This window comes from Ovis aries, chromosome 9, assembly GCF_016772045.2.
Source record: "Ovis aries strain OAR_USU_Benz2616 breed Rambouillet chromosome 9, ARS-UI_Ramb_v3.0, whole genome shotgun sequence".
Taxonomy (NCBI): Eukaryota; Metazoa; Chordata; class Mammalia; order Artiodactyla; family Bovidae; genus Ovis; species Ovis aries.
This window is the reverse complement of record NC_056062.1, coordinates 35,947,003-35,970,344: the sequence shown is the minus strand read 5'-3', so window position 1 is coordinate 35,970,344 and position 23,342 is coordinate 35,947,003. Positions and strand designations below refer to the sequence as shown.

Genomic DNA, 23,342 nt, shown 5'->3' with positions numbered 1-23,342 from the left:
CTGACTTTGGGGTAGGAGGTGTCCCTAGAGGTGAGCTGGTTATCTTAATACCATCTATTGAAAAGACCATCCTTTTTCTTGTTTTTGATTATGCATTCAATTTATTTATATTATATGTACAGATTCTGTTTTTGAACTGTAAAGTTTGTTCTTTCATTGGTGGTTGTTGTTTAGTCACTAAGGCATGTCTGACTCTTTTGCAATCCCATGGACTGTAGCCCGCCAGGCTCCTCAGACCATGAGATTTTCCAGGTAAGTACACTGGGATGGGTTGCCATTTCCTTCTCCATCTTTCATTTGTAGTAAACTCTTACGGTTATTGCAACTTATGATAGGTTGGGTGGGAAAACCTTCATCCATATTCATTTAAAAATAAGCTTTTAGGTTTTCCAGTGTTTTTATTCCTCCACATAAACTTTATCGTCATTTTGTCAAGTTTTATAAAATATCTTTTGGGCTTTGTTGCATTATGTTTCTGGGTTAATTAGAAGCAAACTGCATTCTTTACCAGATTAAGTTTTCTAACTCAGGAGTATGGTGTGTTTTTCTTTCTTTTTTTTTTTTTTAAAAAAAAAAACTCCCCTTAAATATAAATTTTATTTGTTTGCAGATTATGGTAACTGCACTCGTTCATTGTAGAGAATATGAAAAAAAGTAGACAGACAAGTAGCTATTTCCTTTCCACCTTGGTTTGGGGCCACAGGTAGAGAGAGTTGAATTAATTGTACTGATGGTTTAGGGCTTCCTTGTTGGCTCAGACAGTAAAGAACTTGCCTGCAATGTAGGAGGCCTGGGTTTGATCCCTGGGCTGGGAAGATCTCTTGCAGAAGGAAATGGCTACCCACTTCAATATTCTTGCCTGGAGAATCCCATGGACAGAGGAACCTGGTGGGCTACCATCCTTGGGGCCACAAAGAATCAGACACGACTGAATGGCTAACATTTTCACTTTTTCACTTTATACAATGATGTACAACTAATTGTACATCACTGGGCCATGGAATGCTCCATAAGAGTAGAAAGTAACAAACAACCCCAAATATCAGTCGCTCACCCCAGTGAAAGTGTATGTTTTGCTGGTGTCCAATGTGGTTCAGCTGAGGGTGGGGGTGGGGGTGGAGTGGGGCCTCTGCTCCATCCACTCAGAGACTCAGATTCCTTTCATGGTGTGGCTTCCCCATCTCCACCCCCACAGGGCGTGTTAGAAACTCCCGTAAGAGCCTGTGCCCGTCTCTTGCTTTTACCACCAGATAATACAACTACTAGCATATCTGGACTCTTAGTGTTTTATTCATATTTGTGACTCCATATGGTGCATGTCAGTTGGTTCAGATGTTCACAGACACTTAAAAATTGCAATGTAAAAAGTATAGATGCTTCCAAAAAGACTGGAAAGAATCTTTCCAGTATTTTTAAAATACCGGATGGGCTTCCAGTAGTTTTACATTTAACATGTCTTACTATCAGTTGGGAAAAAAGAAAGCTCTGATAAATTTCTCTAAAAAGGAAACAAGTGAATTCTTAATTATTTCAATTCTTTGTTCTTTCTAATAGTTTTAAACTTTGTTCCATCTGTTGTGTATAGCAGTTTCTCTACACATAGAGCTGATGCTTCAGCTCCTTTTAAATATTCTACAAAGAAAGGCTACATGAACCAGTAGAACACTTACCTAATTGTATAGAAAATGGAACATTTCTTTAAAAAATTAAAATATTTTAAGAAAAACAATTATGTATAGCATAAACCCTAATTTTGTAGAAAAGTCAGGCACTTAGAAACATTGTCCTTTTAAAAAGTGCTTTTGTTCATTGACAATGTTTCCTTTTATTAATGTTTAAACCAATTATTCACATTTTTAAGTCTCTTTGTGAGCTGAAATATCTCTTCACTTTTGTAGTCATTTTAGAGAAACATTATTACTTTTTAGGACTAAGATGTATAGATTAAACATATCTTAGAAATTGATATAATTTAATTTTAAATTTATTTCAGATTCAACAGAACTCAGCTCTGTTTGCAGGGTTCAGTCACATTGTTGGGAGACTGTGCCTGTGAATACAGCCTTATTTTACCTTCTCATCTTAGACCCACAATGTCCTGCTCTCTTCCTAGACTTAGAAAGAATCAGGAACTCGGACTTCTGTTAAAATGACCACAGTGTACTTTATTTAATGATTTTGGTACCTTGTGTTGCAATAAAATAAAAAAAAAATCTACAAAATCCAAATATAGAAAATTTCAAGTCTTCTTTTTTTTTTTTTAAAGTTTTACAAGAAAAATCATGTAACCAAGGAAATCTGTTCATTACGAAGCACTACTTTCCACTTTGTTTCATCACAAATTGCAACTTACTCAACAAACCGAAATGACGATGGTACTGCAGTACAGCAAATATTCCACACACTGTGCTTTCAACTACAGCAGGTGGAGGCTGTGCCGGGAAGCAGCAGCCTCCAGCCAATAAAGACACTCTTACAATCCAAACGCTAAAGGAATGTTTGTATACCTGGAATTTGAATATATATATTTACAGGAAGAAAAAAATTTAATAAGTAGTTTACTTCTTCATTTCAAACAAAATTCCAAATACATTTGTACAGTGTTTACAAAGTAAAGCACAAGAACTGCCAAGGTTTTCACTCGGGTCCAGGCACTGTGCTTGTACTGGGGATGGGGGCGGGGGCTGGGGAATGTCAACTCCATTCCCTAAACACATACACACAGACACACACAGACACACAGACACACACACACACACACACACACACACACGGGGTCTCTCAGACCTAATTTCAGTGTTGGTCACAGGGTGGGCAGGGGAGAGGGAAGCACAGGAATGGGCATTCCCCACACTCGGAAGGTCATGCAGAGAGAGTTGACAACAGAGAACTTAGAAATGATGGTCCATTCTCATCGCTGGCTGTTCCCCTCCCACCTGGTATATGTTCTCTTTAAAGATAAATTTAAAAGAACAACAGCAACAACAAAAGATCAAACTGGGAAAGGAGCACAGAATGTTTAAGGCAAATCAAGCAAATATAGAGCAGCTTCTCTTGGTGTTGAGTGGAAATGAGGATTTCACTCCCAATGGAACTTAGAAACAAAATGTAGGACAACTTCTTGAGGCTGGGTTGCTTTTGTCATGTACAATTTTTTTTGAAAATTGCTTTGCACCAAGTGTATCCTTTTGGAATTTTAAATGAAAAAACTGATTGGTTACAAAGTGCATGGTTTCACGTTTTGAAATAAAACAGTAGCTGAGGTAGTTCGATGTGAAAATTATTTACTTAAAATAACTGGAGGATGAATAACAAATGTCAGCAGCAAAAATCCTTGCTGTGAGGAAGCCGGTTTCAATTATGCAGTGGTTTAATGCTGAGTAAAATGCTTCTATTTTCCTTTCACATATTATTAATTAAACTGGAATATTAGTATTAGTATGGAAAATCTACTTGGTAGGATGTCAGTACAGAAATCTATAGTCTCAGCAAATTTTATGATTCATGCTTTCCCAATTTCTGCACTGAAGCTATAACATAAAATGGCACTAGTTCTCATTCTTAGAAATTTTGAACTAAACTGTAAAAAGAGTTTAGTAAAGATGGAGAGACAAATCAGTAGGAAGGATGGTTTCACTCTTACTTGGAGGACGCGTTTGTCTTTGGCCCTGAATTCAAAGTACCATTTAAAAAATTAATTTATTTTTTATTGAAGGATATTTGCTTTACAGAATTTTGCTGTTTTTTTTTGTCAAACCTCGTAATGAATCAGCCATAGGTATACATAGAGGGAGGAACCTCCTGGCTTATCTACTGTTCAACTTGTTCTGAGAATGGGAAATCCTACTTTGTACCTTTAACTCTCTCTCTCCAAGCCGGTGAGCTGTCCACTAGCTGAGAAGAAGAGCAAAGAGCATTCCATAGGAGCAAGGTTCTTGCTCCACATCCTGCCTAAAGAGAGGCTTCAGGTGGGCCCTTCAAAAAGCAGTTGACTGAAAGTTTCATTTTTCATCGATCTCATACCACCTATAGATATGAAAGGAGCTTTGTGATAATAACATGCTAGGGATAAGAAGGGATATAAACAAGGTGGGAGACATTCTTTTTGAGCAAAACAGAATTTTCCATGTGTTTTTTACTCTTACAAGGTAGAATGTTAACTGAAAATAGCCATGGAATTTGAAGACTGCATTTAGAACATGTCACGTGTGATGAGGACATGACTGGTCCACAATCGTATGATCAGATTTATCTTTGTTAAAAACTTGCTTTTCTGAAATAGTATCTTGTTTTTAGGAAGGATATTGGAAAGTTTTACATGGACTGAAAAGTCTTAAAAAGACTGTAATGTTTGAAGCGTTCAAATCCCCCTTTCTGCACTGATCAGATTTATAGCCTACATGAGATAACACTTTGACTCCACTTATTTTAAGTTTAGAATTTAGATTCTAGCATTTTGAAGAATGGTCCAGCTCTCATTCCTTCACACTCAGTTTTGTGCCCTTGGGGTGAAATATCCCAAGGACATATTCTGCCCACTGACCTCCTTCTCTCCTCCCAGAAAATCTGCCTGAGAAGCTGCTTCAGCCCTTGCATCTCCAGGTCCTTGCACCAAGGCCACTCAACCTCAGTTTTCTTGTGCAAAAACAAAGACACAGGTATTTCCCTTCACAGCGACAAGGATAGTCTGCTGCACTTTTGGTTGAAAAAGTCTTGATGCTAGGAACTGGGGGAAAAAAGCCCAGAGAAATTCAAGTTATTTTTGATTCACTTATTACTACAATCATATTTTGAGTCTCAAAATCCTACAAAACACAAACCAAAACAACAGCAAAATGATACTTAAGTCTGATGTGGCAATATAATTTTTTTTTGATGGGTCAGATAATCACCTAGGTTAAATTCATGCTTCAGGAAACTTAATACCATGCATTAGACATGTTTATCCAGTCTGAAGTTTTAAGCCTTGGTTGTATCGCTAGCAACAAGATTTTTAGAATCCAGAAGAGATTCTGTTGAATATGTATCTTATGCAAGCTCCAGACTCACTTATCTAGTAAACATTCTGAAGCCCTAATTCATAGTTTTAAGAGCATGCAATCTTTTTTTGCGAAGGATATAGTTTTTAAATAAGGGCACAATGATAATATTTATGTACAACAACTTCGCCTCATGAAGTCACATCATGAAAACGTTCTCTGCATTGTTAGTATAGTTTCACGGGTATATTCCCATGAATAATATTCTCTGATTACCATATCGCCTCCCTGACTCAAAAATGACAAATCATATTACTTAGCACTAGTTCTTCTCAGGACTAAATATTTGAGAGGAAACATGTTCCTTTGGCAGGAAGTAAGTCGCACAAGCTGCTCTTCTTGGCAAGGCCTCCCCCACCACCTCCTCTGTCCTGGAGCAGAACTCAGGTCTGTGTATGTGTAAGTACAGATGTGGATCCATGTATGGCTGAAGCCCTTGTGTAAACAAACACTTCTCTGAAATATTTAAAATATATTTATACTCTGAAAATAAATCAACTCAGAAATTGGGGAAGAAATAAGGCTCTGGTTTCTTTTATTGGATCATAAAGGGGAACATGTATCCACTTAGGGGTGAGACAGAGTCTCATTGTAAACAAGAAGAAACCTAACCTCAGTAACAAATTCTCCCTCCCAGTAATGGGTTTCAGAGTACCACCTGCCAGCGTTAGTACTGAATTGGGTGTCATGCAAGTGTTCTGGAAAATGTAGCTTGGGATCAGGCATGAAAATTTTTCAGGCATTGAAAGAAGCCACCTTTTCTGGGTACATTTAATAAATATTTAGTAACATTCAGTTTCACTAAGAGGAAAATTGTCATTCTCAGTGTTTGTATGAAAGGAGTTAATTTTCTCGTTAAAAAGTTGATAATTTAAATGAATTTCTCCATAGACCTTTGAAGAACAAGTTACGCTTTGATCAGAAATCATCAGGGTCCTGGCTGGCTGAGTGATTTCTTTTCCATCCCTAACCTTCTTCTCCAGCCTGCTCCCTCCCAACCCCGAGTTCTTCTCTTTGTGAACACTAGTCACCAGGTGTCAAAGCACTTTCCCAGCTCACATTAATCTTCCCAACACCCCTGTGAGGTAGGTAGATGAATATTCTCTTTCCTGTGTGTGAAAAATGTGGCCAAGGATGGGGACAATGGTCATTCACGTTCCCTCACCTTGCGTCCCCATCACTGGACCAGCCCCTCTGTGTCCTTGCTCCCAAAAGGGAAATAGTTTAACTATTTTTATGCTTCAAAGGTCTAAGAAATCCTTGAAATAAGAACTTCCTATTTGAAGAATGAAACACACATTTGTATTTCCCTTGAACGGTTCTGTCAAGTAGACTCTGGCAAGGATTAACAGTATGTGAGCAGCAGGGGAGCAACTAGAAAATTCTAAAAGATGGAAAACAGCTGAATAGTAAGTTTCCTTGCCAGGCAGGGCCCGGGAGGCTGGCCTCCGGCACTGTCACCCTGTAGGAAGGACCCCAGGACCGCCTCCCACAATTCTCCCATTCATGTCTGCTGAAAGCAAATAAAAATCAAATAGCATTGACTCTGCATTATTTATTTCTCTTTGCACAACAAAGAGATCTTTAGCAGCAGAATATCGCCAGCAACAGATTAATGCGCAAGAAAGTTTAGTTCCATTACCTACAACACCTGAGCATTTTCTGTCTATCTAGGCAACACCAGACAAACAGAAAGAACACAGGGATTCGAACATCCGGATTTTCCCAATGCTCCAGATGTGTGACATCACAAATGCCAAATTTGCTCCTGGAGTGACTTACTTCGTTACTTTTTCTTGGGATGTTTACATTCTTGTAGGACAATCTTTTTATTTTTCAATAATACCATGCTGTCTACTTCTGTTTTTGAAGATGAGTTGGCAATCATTTGGAAAATTCAGATGCTGAAAGCCCTCAAATGAACAGAAACGTAGTCATGAGGAAAAATAAAGCTTCTAGGGCTGCTGGTGGTCCAGAGGTTTTGTCTCCCTTGAAAAATTTCTTCATTGTCCACCTTTTCACTTCCATTATTCTGAAAGTTGTTCTCCAGAGAATTATTTTTGCTGTCTGGGGACAAAGATGCAGTCTAGGTGATGACAGAATCAAGGTCTAAAATATGTTGAAATGATTCACGTAACAAACTTGTTGACCCGGTTTAGTGGATTTGATCACAGAGGTTCTTGGGATGTCATGATGTATTTATAATGGGATGATTGAATAGGGCCGTGGTCACTCAGAATTTCACTGTTGTTAAGACAAAGGATGATTCAATGGTCATGTTTTACAAGCAAGAGTACTTACTAACCTTAAATATCTCAGCGTATAACCCATCAGAAGCCCTCATCCCACAGAGTTAGCTAGGAGGGAACAGGCCAATGACCACGGGAAACTGTCAAGCAGGAGAGTCCCCTTAAGGACAGAGTTAGTCTCAGACACAGAGCCACCAAGGTCGTCTCTGTCCTCCTTGTCCAGCCATGCCCTGGCCTTTCATTAGTGGACGCATCTATTGTCATCGCCACAGAGTAAGTAGCAGGGTCCACAGCGACCTCTGCTCTACAAAAGGCAAATATTCCTGATGAACCACTGACAGGTTTCGGCCTCGGTCCCCACACCTGCACATTTACAATAGTAGGAAACTTCTGTTCCAACACCTCTCGTAGTCACTCCCACTCAAAAGCCTTGTTTTAGAGGATGATTTCTTGTTCCTATGTGACAACAGCCAACCAACTTATTGGACAAGATAGGGGATATTTGTACCTTTTTTGGCTTTAGCGATTGAGAAAATTGACACTTTCTTCAACTTCTTAGTTTTCATTGCCTTGCAATTGAAAGTTGCATGGTGGCAGGCTACGCTTGTGCTCAGAGCTAGACTTGCTGAAGTACAGGACAACCCTGGTGCTTAAAACTGGGACTATCACTTGGTACCTCTTGGTACGTCTTGGAGATCACCACCAAGATGGTCACTGATGAAGCAGAAACACCTTCGGAAGAAGTACAAAAAGGACCACAACATCGTCTTCTTTTTGTGTTAGATTGCTTATCAGATATATCTGAAGACTTTCACTCATTCTTCTAGTGTTAACGTTTGAAGCTGTTCCACTGAGAGATTAGACAGAAAACTGTATAACAACATACAGATGTCTGACTCTTGCAAACTTTGATCTGAAGTACATCTATCCTTACCTTGCAGCTCAAACCTTTCCTTAAAAAGAGAAGCAAGTGGGACCCAACCATGATTTTTAACTAAGAGATCACCTGTTTATTTTTCAGTGAACTCTCAGGTGCTCAGAATGTCAGCTTGGTGATCTCAGAGCTGGTAACCGAGGTTACACAGGGTTGGAGAAGCAACAGGAGAGCCAAGTCCACGTACAAAAGTATTTCAGTTTGAAACTGGCAATGTCACCATCTAGGAAGGCGGGAATCTAATGATTCCATAGCTATAGCCATGGGATTTTACCTCCAAAATTGAATTATAAATTCAATTTTATAAATTGGTTATTACAATGCTGACAACAGAATTCTCAGGAAATGAAGAACAGCAACTATACTCAGATCAATCATTAAACGATGACAATGACTCCCCCCCCCATTTCCAAACACAAATAGATTTGTATCCATTTAAGGTGAGTCTCCATAACCCAGTGCACTGAGCTATGTAAGCCCCCAGGAATCCATTCACTGTTTTCAAAGTCGTTATTGTTTAGTCACTATGTTGCGTCTGACTCTTTGTGACCCCATGGACTGCAGCCCACCGGGCTCCTCTGTCTATGGGATTCTCCAGGCAAGAATACTGGAGTGGATTGCCATCTCCTTCTCTAGGGGATCTTCCCAACCCAGGGATCGAACCCAGGTCTCTTGTGTCTCCTGCATTGGCAGGCAGATTCTTTACCATTGAGCGGCTAGGGAAGGCCTTTCAAAGCTGTGCAAATGAAGGCAAAAACAAACGAAGAAGGTGGAATTTCATCAAAGGAGTGAGAAGCAGGGAGCAGGGATTCTGGAGCACTCTACTTCACAGAGGCCTTTCTCTCCAGGCCTGAGGACCTCACCACACTGAATGAGCACTCCTTCCTACTAACTGACTCATTTCCCTTTGCAGTAGCTTGACTGCAATCTCACAAGTCAAGAATTCACAAGATTAAAGGGTCTGTTGAATTAATTAACGCAAATCACCTTCAGTAAATCTTGACAAGTTCCAAGGTGTTTCTGTAAAAAAAGAGAAGGGAATCAATAGCATCAGCAGTGTGAGGCTTTGTGCAGCAGAGGCTCGTGTTTCTGGTGTGGCTAGTTCATCTTCGGCTCCCTTCCCCTTCCTCCAGGCAGGAGAGACTGCTGTCTTTTCATAGAACTCCAAAACTCTGGTTCAGACCAAAGAAGACATTTCACCCCAGGCTTTCAAGACACACTTGAGAGATGTATTCCTTTTTCTAGGTGCAATACCTTAGAAAGGTTAATAAGGGGAGTTGTTAGATATCTTGGTTCTTTGAAAGAAGGATATGAAATGATAATTCTTGACTAACCGACAGATCTCCGTTGATTATAGGATGATGTGCTATTGCTCTCAATTTGAATAGAAGAATTCTCAGCAACACAAATAAAAAGCCACAGGTGGAAGGTTAATTGCCAGGTTATCATAGTGGTATCCAACTGCCAGAACCACAATGGACTGAAACGCCAGTGTTGATTACAACCCATTCGACTGGCTTGCAATCAAAATAGGAATTTCTTACAATGATAGAAACCCAAAATGTATTTTCAACACACTTAAGGGTGTTTTAGAACTTCCTGATAGATGAATTAATTTGAAACAATTAAGAGCGTTGATTTGATACAACTCAATACCAGACTGCCACTAGAACAGCTCAATTAAATTAGTTTAAACACAACATCTTCATTTATTAATATTTGTAGCACTTAAATGAAGTAAGAATTTGATTAGTTCCATTTGAATGCAAATCAAGCAACAGAGAGAGCGGATGGCCACCAGCTGAATCTGGTAGATGGAAGTAAAATAAAAACAATAAACCTTACATTTTCTGAAATTCTAATAACAGAGAAGGTGACAGGCTTCAATATTAGCACGAGAGAAAATTTTGTGTTGGTACTGTGCTGGTAGTATTTGCTGATCAAGTTGATTATTAGTTTTGATGTTGATCTGTTGTGTTAAATGTGATGTTTCTCTGCAAACATCAGTAAGGGTACTCATCTTGTCTGGTACCACCCCTGAGACAGGGGCAATCATTGTTATGAACCACTCATGGTGGCAGGAACCGAGACACTCGGGCTCTGACTTAGCACTATTATTAGGTCAGCTGTTTTGCTGAAGGAATTCTTGGTGTTATTCTGGGCTCATAAAAATGAATATGCTTTCTTTTCTCTTTCCTTTTATTCCACAGAGGACCTGTGAGTTTATAGCCTTCCCTAGCCAGAATTATTTAACTCAGAGGAAATTAGTCATGTACGTCAATAGTTATCTTTAAATAAGATGCTCTTTACATCTATGGGAAGCCAATCACTGCGGGCCATATTGAAGGAGAGACTTGGAATGGGTACCATGCCAAAATGTGTCCACTCAGGGTGGGGCTGGCAGTCTTCACTCCTGAAATGTGATGCAGGTCACTGCTGCTCGTCTGGGCATGGGGCTTCAGAACATCCTCTCAGGTTGCAATAACTGAGGTTTATGTCTGAAAATTTGTTCTTCCTAAATAACATGTATGCTGCAGACTATGTTCTGGGGGAACCTACTGGGACATCTAACTTTTGTGTACGAAGAGAATTTTTTTTGCAATGAAGTTCTACTGATGATGGGAAAAGGAGATCTTTGACAAGCCTGCATGCCCCATGTGCACTTCTGTAAACGCACATGCCCCTTGTCCAGAGAGGGTTTCTGACTCCCTCACAACATATCCTCATTCTGTCTTAACTGATGGTCCTTTTTCCATTCCTCTGTGGCCAGCCAGAACTCCATTAAAAACCATAATTGGGGGCTTCCCTGGTGGTCCAGTGGCTAAGACTTCTAAGCACCATGGGGTGCTGGTTTGATTCCTGGTCAGGGAACTAAGATCCCACATACAGCATGATGTGGCCAAAAAAAGAAAACCAAAAAAACCCCAGAATGGTGACTGGGACAAAAAGGTATCATAAGTGCTCATCAAAGATGCTTCCTGAAGGTCAGAGAAGTGCCATCTCAGAAGCATGCTGATTTCACATCTCTTCTTAAAAATAAATCCTCAGGAATATCTCCAAAGCTGATTCAAAGATGATTGGTTTGAGTTAAAAGCGCATGCGTGCATGCTAAGTCACTTCAGTAGTGTCCAACTCTGTGTGACCCTATGGACTCTAGCCCACCACGCTCCTCTGTCCATGGAATTCTCCAGGCAAGAACACTGGAGTGTGTTGCCATGACCTCCTCCAGGGCATCTTCCTGACCCAAGGAGCAAACCTGAGCCTCTTGTGTCTCCTGCATTGCAGGTAGGATCTTTACCACCAGCACCATCTGGGAAACCCTGAATCAAATACTTTATGCCAAAGAATGTCTCGAACTTTATTTCTGCTTTGTGGTCTTGACTTAAAAATATCTAGTGTTGGAGAGGCATAAGAACAAATTACAAAACTACTTTTCTCTTTATCAGCAGCCATCTATTGTTGATTTATCTTTATATTTATACTGTAACCTTATGTTTGCCACTATGCAGGCTAACTGTGTATTGTAAGGCTTATGTAACACAATCTTGGAAAAACTTATGCTTCTTTATTGCTCTGGTATGGAATTAAATGTAGACATTAAGAAGAGAAGCAGTGTGATAGGACAGAAAGAACTATAGCTGAAGTCAGACAACTCTTCTGCTACCAAAGACCAAAGTGTGAGCTGCTGGAATATGGCATTCCTTCCACGTGTGACTGTGTATTGCCTGGCAGTGCCAGGCATATAGATCACACTTGATAGATGAATGGCTGAAGGAATTCTGATAATGAAAAATGCCTGATCCCTTTGGATCTCTGTCGTGCTCATTTCTAAAAGAAGTGTTCTCAAGTAACATTGAAATCTCGTTTAGATGCTATTTTCTGTAAAAGTTCATGATGCCTAATTTAGCCTAACTTCATAAAGATCTGTTTAAGTCATATCAAAGTCAGAAGTCAGATTGCTTGTATTTTTAACATATTACATTCAGACTGATGGCTGCATCTATTTTTAAAATAAACACCAGGATTGAGAACATTTTTGGTTTATTGCTGTGGCCACCTTTTTAGCATGAATTCAGCCCCGCACACTACTTCCTATACAACAGAATCATTGAATGGGTCACAACTCTGTCATCCTGTGGATCCCAGACACATTATGTCTAAGTTGAGGATGGAGAAGACACATACGTTATTTTATAATCCAACTCCACAAATATTTGGTAAGTGCTATATTCTTTAGGTATAAACTTGCCATCTAAGAGGAAATTTCCAGATTTATATGAGGGTTCAACTGGTGGTATAGTAATCCGTGTACATATTAAATTTTGTGACCTGCAAGATATTCAATGAAATTTAGGGCAAATTATGGCAGTGGAATAGAGTTATTTTATAATATGAAAATACGGTGGCTCAGACAGAAAAGGATCATCCTGCAAAGAAGAAAACCTGGGTTTGATCCCTGGGTTGGGAAGATCCCCCGGAAAAGGGAATGGCAACCCAATATAGTATTCTTGTCTAGAGAATCCCACGGACAGAGGAACTTGGTGAGCTACAGTCCATGGGGGTCACAAAGAGCCAGACACAACGGAGCGACTAAAACACACACACACACACACACACACACATACACACACACACACACACACTGTCACTCAAAGATTTGTTAGATTCATCTTTCCTTCTTCCTTTCCCCACCCCCATCTCTCCTTTTTCTCCCAGTCTGAAGGTCAAGGCAAGTAGTGGGGCTGGCTGTCTTTCTGTTTACCTAACTGGAAAATGGTAGCATACATATAGAGAATACAAGAAAAGAACCATCAGGCTAATTTATATTTATCACTTATTTTAGTGCAAAGTAGAGCTATGGAAGAGGGGAGAGACAGTTGTTTGGAATGAAATACAAGCATTTATCTGCCTACTCTGAATTAGGGGGTTGCAGTAAAATTCAATGACAAGTGATAAAGACTTCTGTTTCTCATCACTGACTTTTTTATTTTTAACTTCTAATCTTGAAGGACCTTTTTGATTTTTGAATGAAATTCTCTTGAAAAATTGGATCGTCAGACCGTATTTTTGTTTCTCCTGAGATCTTGCCAAGGACAGAAGAGATTTTGGTGGGAAAATATTCCTTGGTTTTCTAGAAGGATTTGCAGTTGTGAGAAGTCATGACAAGTTGTGTTCATCTCTCAGCCCGTGTTTCCAGCTATGGGACCCTTGCCTAATTTAGTGTCTGTGAACTTAAGTTTTGTCTGTAAATGGAACTTAACTCATAGATGGCAGAGAAGATGGAATGAGATCATGGAGATAAAGCTGGCTAATCCTTGATGCTCTTGGGCTCAGTCAGTTCCCATTAATACAGGGAAATGAATGGCGTAAGTCTTAGTGGGGTAGGGCAGGGGAATAACCAAAGCAAAAATTTGATTCAGTCAGTGTTTCTGACTTACGTTGGTATATTATGAAAATGATATTAGCAAAGCAGCTAGATATTTCAAGGACATTAACTGACCCTTATTTAGCAGAATATAGACCCAGAACGGGGGCTTCCTAGGTGGCTCAGTGGTAAAGAATCCACCTGCCGATGCAGGAGACACAGGTTTGAACCATGGGTTGGGAAGATCTCCTGGAGAGGGAAATGGCAGCCCACTCCAGTATTCTTGCCTAAAAAATCCCATGGACAGAGGAGTCTGGCTGGCTATAGGGTCGCAAAGAGTCAGACACAACTTAGCAACTGAGCAACAACATATCCAGAAAAAGTTAAAGGTTTGATTTCTTGGCTAGATCGTTAAGCGCAATATTACAGAAGTTTGATTTTTTTTTTCCTTACGAAATCTAGAGAAAGCACTTCAGATGGATGGTGAAACAACACGATGCCTCAAACACTCAAGGGAGAACTTCTGAACCCCTCATTTCTGTGGGTAAACGGCTGTTTGCCACGTCTTCCATTTGGCTTTCTGCTGTGTGAGAGCTTGCCTAATTGCTACAATTAGCAAAATTAAATGGCTCATTGTGTTTTTATACAATTCCACCCACATGCCACAGAGTTTCACTTTGGAGGCTGTTGATCAGACACTTATTGCATCTTTCCATGAGCTCATTTTTAGGATAGCCCCTGGACAAGACACATGTCCACAGAGAGCGCTTTGTAGGAGACAGTGCAGCCTGCCCAGTGGAGGAGAGGAGGTGCCACCCCAATGTCCAGATACTCTGATACAAGTGGGGACCAGAAACTTAGAAACGGAGGGATGGGTTGGGGGTGAGAGAGGAATGGCCCATCCTTAGCCAGTTTAAAAGGCTCCTGCTTCAGATGGGTAGAAGTGGGGGGTGGGGTGGGGGGGCTATGAGTCACAAGCTGACAGAAGCCAGCAATTTGATTGTTTTCAAGTGTGACTCTGGGCTGCTGAATACAAACAAACATGAGTCGATTTGCACCCATCACTGAAATTAGAGAAATGACCACCTCAGTCCTGCTGTGTTTGCACTGCACACATCAACCATTCTCTGAGTTGTTTTTCTGAAAGACAGCCTGAGATATGTTTTATTTAAAAGGCTTTAAAAACATCAAAATGCAGGCACGTCATCCAAGCTTTATATGGAAACAGCAATTGCTAAGGGCAAAGACTCAAGAGTATGCTGGGGAACTTATATGTAATCTCAGAAAGGGTTCATCAGATTAAAAAAAAAAAAATCTCTGGATTCTTCTCCAAACATTGTGTCAGAACTTGTTTCCCTTAATGATATTTGGTACACTGAAAGGCAAATATGTAACCTTACATAATCCTGCTAAGGACACCAGATGTTTTCTTTACTCTTTTCAATATGTTCAGAGAAAGAATCTTTGAAATGACTCAAGGTTATTCTTGTCTCTCTAAAGACAAGCTCCTTGAGGAGTGGGAAAACTCATTCAAGCTAAAAATGCTAAATTATATCTAGATATTTCCAACTGAAGAAGACTCTTGAGAGTTCCTTGGACTGCAAAGAGATCAAACCAGACAATCCTAAAGGAAATCAACCCTGAATATTCATTGGAAGGACTGATGCTGAAGCTGAAGCTTCAATACTTTGGCCACCTGATGCAAAGCTGACTTATTGTAAAAGACCCTGATGCTGGAAAAGACTGAAGGCAAAAGGAGAAGAGGGTGGCAGAGGATGAGATGGTTAGATACCATCACTGACTCAATGGACATGAGTTTGAGCAAACTCTGGGAGACGGTGCAGGACAGGGAAGTCTGGTGGGCTGCATTTCATGGGGTCATAAAAAGCCAGACATGACTTAGTGACTGAACAGCAACATTTCCAACCCAAGTTCAAGTGTGTTGATGTCTTACAGACATGGATTCTACACTTGAGGTGATGCTGAAAAGGAGTGGGAAAAAACTTCTTATCTAAAAGTTTATGTGTCAATAACATACATTTATATGCATTAACAACAGTATATATTTTACTCTTTTCATCCGTTAGTTGTGTGTATACATATATTATATGTAATATGTGTGTTATCCATACTAAACACACGTCTATACAATATCTTTTTTAAAAAGTCATTGAGATTTCAATTATTCCTATTCACTTTTAATTGGTCAGTGCTACTACTTCATTTATTCATAGAGCCAAAGAAATGGGCCATTTAGAAATTAAGTATAAATACATCTTCAGATCATCTCTGTATTTTTCTTTTGCTAATACTTGAATTGCATATTCTTGCCATGTCGGTAGGAGAATTTATTTCATTTGTTGGGTTCACAGCAATATCATAAAAGAAGAGTAACAAAGTGTCTACAAAGTCCAGGTTACTGAACTAGATAGTACATAGTTAAGAAGAACAACAGGAATGGGAGAAGATTTAAAGGACATAGTCATTTTGAGGGACCAAACTTTGACTTACATTGAAAAAAATTTTTTTTTCTTCCACACAAATACTTAAAGTTTCAGTGTGGTTAGGATACATACAGTCCTCATCTTAAGTTGAGTTTCATTGAGAAATGTTCATTTAAAAATGAAGAAAATTTATAATATTTTCTTTTAGAAAAGTCATGGCCCTATGCAAAATTAAATACTAAGGACAGACCCTTCACTGCCCCCCCCACCCCAAGTGACCCAACAGACCCAGCACAAGATGTTGGAGCTCACAGATAAAGAATCCAGTGTTTCCGATTTGTATGCTAACAAATTTGTAGGTTCCAATTTGTAAGGCTTGTTCCTTTTGGATTCTTGAGCTACTCTTGTGGAGAATTTAGTGGTTAACTGAAAATAAAATCTTAGGGTTTATACTAAAGTATAAATATGAAAATCAAACTTTGTTCCTTTGTACGTTGACAATGTCTCTTTAAATCCTAATACTGGAAATGCTCTGTTATCAGTGTATCTGAAACAAATACATGCTTGATGTCAACACAGTGCTTTCTGAATCATGGAAGCAAGATTAAGCCATGATTCTCCTTGGAAGTAACATTTGTTGTCATGTTGGTGTTCTCGTCTGTAATCTTGAGAAGTCTTGTTATTTATGACATGGTGGAGATGTCATTTCCTTAACAAGCTCTTTTGACTAAACCCTCACCTTTTAAGTATGTTGGATAACAGAGTATTTACAGTATTTGGTAAAATCACTGAAAATTTCAAACTTCTTGCACCCTCCTGACTGCATTCTCACTTTGAAGACAAAGCACAGCACAGCATTTTTTTAGTCACACCGCGCTCATTTTGATTCTTCACCTGTTAAACGAAGGATCAAGTTGAGAAATAACTTAGGATTTACATGATTGAAGAGTGATGGGACCTGTCATATTTGTTGACTGACATTATCATCTGTGATTTACTCATGGAATCAAAGGGATAGTTCAACTGAGCAGTTTGGTTTCCAAAAGATCATTAATTATGAAGCTAATGACCTACGGGCCGGCACCAAAGTGAAGAATTTGCCAATATAATCATTTTTTCCCTTCTAGAGTGGGGAGTGGAATGTTTTTGCCAATTACTGGCAAGAAGAGCATCTTTCTGGGCCTTTCCTGGTGACCAGGTAATGTTTTCACAGGTTATTATTTTTATTTCAAGGTTATTATTTTTTAGTGGACTGCTGCTTGGAGGATCCATCATGGAGTACTAGGAAACTATGTCTACTGATAAAAATCATCTACTTTTTAAACACTGCCTTTGGACTTAGTACCAAAAAAAGTCCTAGTTCGAGCCCTCTGTCACTTGCTGTGGGTGTCATTATAGGGACGGCTGCCTCTGTACGACACAGTCATGACAGGTAGTGGCTCTAGAACTTGACTGTTTAAGTGAATTGGACAGTCCAGATAACTGAATAATTAAGTTAAACTGACATTTTTATTTTAAAAAGTGACTTGACTAATATTGAGTGCATCAGTTGGGTAGATATAAAACTGGAAAAGGACGTTCAAGACATTGCCCACTGTGGTCAGGTTTGTCATAAGAGATGGAAGAGTCATCACTTCCATCTTTGGTTTCCTGGGAAACATTGGCCAGTCTTGACAAGCCCTTTCTAGTTAAGCTGATTCTCTCGTCCCCTGATATTCTGATAGCACCCCTGGCCAGGTTCCTGGGGGCACCGACATGGCAAAGTAGGATGATCTTGCAAGAGACATGTGTTCTTAATCTGCTGAGGCAGGCAGATGGGATCTGTGGACCAGTTTCTACATCCCAAGTAATTATGATGCTTAAAGTATTTTAAACGATCCCAGGTCTATAAAAAAAGTGATGATGCCTATATGTATACCCTATATTTTTTTATTACAAAAATATTGAAATAATCCATGAGTTATTCCACTCTGCACCAACTATAAAAAAATACTATCAAAGTTTGACCGGCACTTTTAATGCAACAAAAAGCACCATGACTGGGGGTGGCAGAGGGGAGGGGGGACATTGGGAACAGAAAGTGGGGAATGTTTACTTGCTGGACAGAGGTATTTAAAACCCAGAAGCTTGTTGTAAGAGTGGGACTTTACAAAATGACTGAAATACAGATCTTAGCTGGATCTAGTGATAAGCCCTCAATCAGTTCAGAAGGGTTTTCTCACAGCATGTTCACTGTACCTGTGGGCTCATACTTACAAAAATGTGTCCCAAAGCCTCTAAAAGACACATCACTTTGACCTTGGGGGTAGGGGAAGTGGGGTCCTTTACACAGGGAGGACTTGACTGTTCGAGCACTCTTCTGCTTTGGTGGGGCTCACGCCACCCATGCTCAGCCGTTCAGAGCTTTCCCGTCAGTCTCGTGTTGGATGGACTTTGGCACTAGAAGGGTGCGGCATGGCGTATTCTGAAATCCTGCCTGCCCGCCATCACATTCCTGCACCTGAACACTGGCCATCTCTCCCGCCGCTCTGCCCTGACCTTCCCGTGTGAGCTGCAAAGGCCAGGAAACCAGACACTCATTCTGCCTTTTGCTCCTGCTTCCTCTCCGTGGTTTTGTTACATTTTTTGCAACTGAATACTGCATCCTGATCATCACTGAACTTACATCACTAAGGTATCAAGCTCCTTGGTCTTGTCAGAAGCCATCCACGGGCTGCATAGGATTTCTATAATAGGAGATGTTCTCAACTGAAAATTTAAAATGAAAAAAAAAATCCTGATGTGTGTTGAAAACGAACCATTTCATCTATTCTAATACATGTGTAAACACACTTGGGTTTTCTGTCCATTGGGTCAGGTTTTCACATGAGGATGGTTTATGAGTTCTTTCTAAGCTTCACTATATTTTTTTATTTGTTTTCTCTTTGTTTTTCTGGAGTCTTGAGGGATATGTTTTTTCTCTCTTTGTTCTCATATTCCTGCAGGAATCACAGCTTTGCATCAAGAGAAATCACCCAAACTATTTTGACAGAGGATTGGCATGTGTGTTACTGTGTGTGTGCTCATGTGTGTATGTGTGATTCAGTATATTTTTATGCAAAGATCAGTTAACTCCATCCAAACACCCTACTGATTGGAGGCAGTATTTCCCATCACAACAGTACCCTTGGATGGATGTGCTGAAGATTGGGCTGGAGGGGTTGGCAGCAACAAGGAGTCCCACTGAGCTGGCCTGTTCCCTTCAGACGGAGTAGGAGGGTTTGGGGGCTGCTCTTTGAAAAGAGGCCAGCAGCAGGCAGTCTGCTGTCGGAGGGTCAGACACGTATCCGATGAGGGTCAAACTGGGAGTCTCACAGCCCATCACCCTGCTCTAGGGGAGAGTTTCCTTATTGCCACAGCCCTGCTGTCACCCCTCTGTCTGGAGGTCGTGGCCCCTCCAAGTCCTCTTGTTTTATAAAGTGGTCTCATACTCCAGCCGCTCCTGAATGAGAGCATCGTCTTTGTACTGCAGCCTTGGAGGAGACGGGGAACATTCAAAGGCTAAGATGGCCTTTCGGAGGCTTCGGTCCAAAACGTGTCTCTCCCACGCTGGGTACCTATTCCTGAACAGGTCAATCTTAATGACGGATTCTTCAATCCGTGGTGGGCGAGAGGATGGGGTGGATGGGGCCGTGGGCCTCACCTGAAAGACAGGGACACACCCATCTCGCTCTGCGAATTTCTGGTCGCGGTCGCCGGCGACACTGCGGTTGTTGGAGATGGACCGCAAGGTGCTCGTGGCCACGTCTGGAGGCAGAGCGAAGGCGGCAGAAGGGTCCTCGCAAGCACAGCTTGGTGATTGCCCAAACCGGGGTCCGTTGGGGTGAAAGAAGGCATAATACATCAGCATAAAAACCACGCCGGTTAAGAAGCTGCTGAAGACCACGCACAGCGCCGGGATGGCAAACGCGTCCGCGATCTGGGGAGCCTTGTAGAGGTACCAGAGGGCACTCAAGGCTGTGTTTTCCAGAAGGATCACGAAATAGTAAATGAAGAGCCTGCAGCGTGTCCTGCCTTCCTTGACATTGAACCAGCTGAAGATGTAGATAATCCCCACCACCATATCGAACACGATCTCCTCCCACTTGGTGATGCAGAACTCTGTCTCACAGTGGACGATCCAGAAGGTCATGATGCACCAGTGAAGGACGATGAAGATCCCAAAGTAGAGCTGGAAAACCGAGGCAAAGAGGGCGAAGGTGATGACCCTGGCCGCGATGGTGAAGAAGTGCCAGCAGAACTGGATGACCACCGCCATGTAGCTGATGGGTTTCTTGTCATCACGAGAGTCCCGGAGGGCCTTCTGGTAGGAGGCCAAGGCCCAAGCCAGGGATACCAGCGAGGCTGCCGCTGTGAAACCTACAAAGGCAAGTGGGAAGACAAGCTGTCAAAGGTGCGATACACTGGAAAGGAGTCACGTGGGGCTGGGGGTTTGGGACAGGCTAGCTTCCACCACCGCAAAGCTCTTCATTTCTCTGAGTTTTAGCTGGACTGTAGATGGGACTCCCTAGGATCTGTCCTCCACGGTCCCCCACCATATGGAGAAGACATGGAGCTGATGAGAATGCTACTCAGGATGAGAGTGGGATGTGGGGGCTGGAAATGGGGAGGGGTGTTAACTTCCTGTGTATTCAGCAAAAACAGATTCCGGAGATCGTTTTATTTGGTGGGAATATAACTGTGGACTGCATGTTGATAGAACTGGGTGGCTGTTTCAGCTTTGCCACCGATGACCTCCATGACTTTGGACAATGATTTAAATTGGCATCCTCATTTAGAAGGTGGATAATCTCCAAGGTTCTGGGATGCTATGCTTGAAAGGAACTAATAATCACAGGCAAGGCAAGGGGCTAGTTGGTTACCTTTCTGGTTCTAAACAGGAATAAATGTAGCTCAGTCCCCAAAGAAAGTCAATTATTTCTTGAAAATAAGGCAAGGAGTCCGTGGGGTCTCTCTGGCCATGTTTCTTGTGGCACCTGGTGTGCTCTCTGCCCTCATGTGATCTGGGACTCTTTCTACAGCTTCCTTCTGCTTCAGAGAAGAAATGTCTGCTCACTGTCACTCATCTTGTAATCTTTCACAGATTAAACATTGTGCGGAAATCACTTATCAACCGCTTTTCTTATTAGGCAGTGAGCCCGTTTAGTTAGTATTCCCCCTAAAAGTATCTTTCCAGATTAAAAAAAAAATATTCTTACTGCTTCCCTCCACTCCTGCTCCACCTACTACACTTGAAACATCACCTTTGTGGTCTTGATGTGGAGAAGGCTCTTCTAAAACACACCACCTCCTTCAGGAGGGAGGGAGAATTCCACGTTGTCACTGAAAGGTCAGATCAGTCTGCCCTGCAACTAGTTTATTAGTAACGAGCCGTAGCACGAGTTGTAACAATACTTATGTATGTGTGTGTTCTCAGTTTTATCTGACTCTTTGTGACTCCATGGACTGTAGGCCAACAGGCTCCTCTGTCCGTGGGATTCTCCAGGCAAAAATACTGGAGTGGGTTGCCATGCCCTTCTCCAGGGGAACTTCCTGACCCAGAGACTGAACCCAGGTCTCTTGCATTGCAGGCAGATTCTTTACCATCCGAGCCACCTGAGAAGCCCAAACAGTGGAAAACCAGGATTGACCACTTGGGTTCGTCCATTTAGTTTTCGTTAATCTAGAATGTTTCCACAGGCTTTCTTTGTCTTTTATCTCTGGACAGTTTTTGAAGAGTGCATTACCTAAAGAAAAGAAAGAGAGAAGGAAGGAAGGCAGGCAGGAAGGAAGGGCTTCTAAATACAGTCAGAACCACAGGAAGAGATATGCAAAAATTTTGCACGATTCTTCATTGCTCTCCTCTTCTGCTTTTGCAATTTCAGTCTGAGCTGCAAATGCCAAAACATTATGAAATAAAATCTGTTCTCCCGTTGTGTTGTTTGTGGCCTGGGCATAAACAAGAATTCTTGGAAAAACCCTGAGAATGCTTTATGTGGATTTATAGCCTAATTCTCTAGATGTAGGAGGTTCAGGGAACTGAACCACGCACTCTAAACAGAGTGAGACACTTTCCCTCTCCTTAAGGAGTACAGAACGGCAGCTCTCCTAGCCCCCTCAACCTCACCACAGGCCAGCCAAGGATTGGTCTCAGGGTTAGGACCCATGTTCACAACCGAACTGAAGCTAGTGAGAAAGGGCTTTTTCAAAGAGCTGTTATGGTGTAAAATTTCAAGCATATACAATAGCAGAAAGAATCACAGAACAGATAAACCCTGCATGCATAGTTAACTCAAGGGCCTGAGTTCTGAAATTCTTCCCATGGGAAGTGCGAGTTTTGGTCGGCAGGGGGCGCCTCTTGACAGCACCTCGACGGGCGACTTCGTGAATCTTCCTGATGCTTTGTCTTCCTTTATTGGGAGACAGAAGAGCTCTGCTGGGACCTGATGTTTTCTCTGCTCTTCCTGGGAAGCCTTCCTCTGGCTTAGTCGGTCCCCCAGCCACCCTGCCAGGTTTCCCTCTTCTAGGAAGACAGAAAATGCTGTGCTCAAACTTGGAAGAAAAACCAACAACTCCACTTCTCAGTGAGAATTTAAGCCTCATTCTTTTCCGTAGGGAAGCCAGTCCCGATCCCTAATCTGAGTCCAGCCCCTGCTCCCACCCGCCAACATGTGCACACCACACCCTGCACTCCGCACACTTTGAAGCACTCAGGGAAACAGAGACCCAAAGGGAGGCCAAGTAACTTGCCTGAGCTAATGTGACTAGCAAAGTAAAGCAGGCATCCAAACTCATCGATTCCAAACTGTGCACCACGCCCACAGACTGGGATCGGATTGGGGTCCATGACAGGTGAGAAGACGTATAGACTAGTGTGTGAGATGTAGAACTCCAGGGCTAACAACTTCGAGGGGTGAGGGTGACCCCGGAGTGGTGCCGCCTCTCAGGTTCTGACTCTGAGGCCTCCTCACACCTGCTCCTTCAGGCTCCCTTTGAACATGCTTGCTCCCAGGTCAGAGTCCCATTCTGGTTCTTTTCACAAATTGACCAGAAGCACAAGCTCCTAGAAGGAAAACCAGGCTTTTTTCATCTTCACATTTTCTGGACTAAAACAGTCCTCCTAATTTTCCTGATTTTTTTTTTTTTTTTTTTGGCTGTACTGTGAGGCTTGTGGGATATTAGTTTCCCTCCCAGGGATCGCACTCAGGCATTCGGCAGTGAAAGGGTGGATTTCTAACCACTGGACCTGGATTTTTATCTGTGGAAAAATGTTGCCCAATTCAAGCTGATTAT

At 41.5% G+C, this 23,342-nt stretch overlaps 1 protein-coding gene across 1 annotated transcript in view; it reads right to left on the bottom strand.

Moving 5' to 3' along the window:
- Positions 1–2,144: 2,144 nt before the first annotated feature.
- XKR4 (XK related 4) overlaps positions 2,145–23,342 on the bottom strand; it is a 336,000-nt gene continuing 314,802 nt past the window's right edge. Inside the window, exon 3 of the mRNA XM_027972963.3 lies at positions 2,145–20,429. Within this exon, the coding sequence (XP_027828764.1) occupies positions 19,483–20,429 (947 nt within the window). The 3' untranslated portion in view covers positions 2,145–19,482. The remainder of the gene's footprint in view (positions 20,430–23,342) is intronic.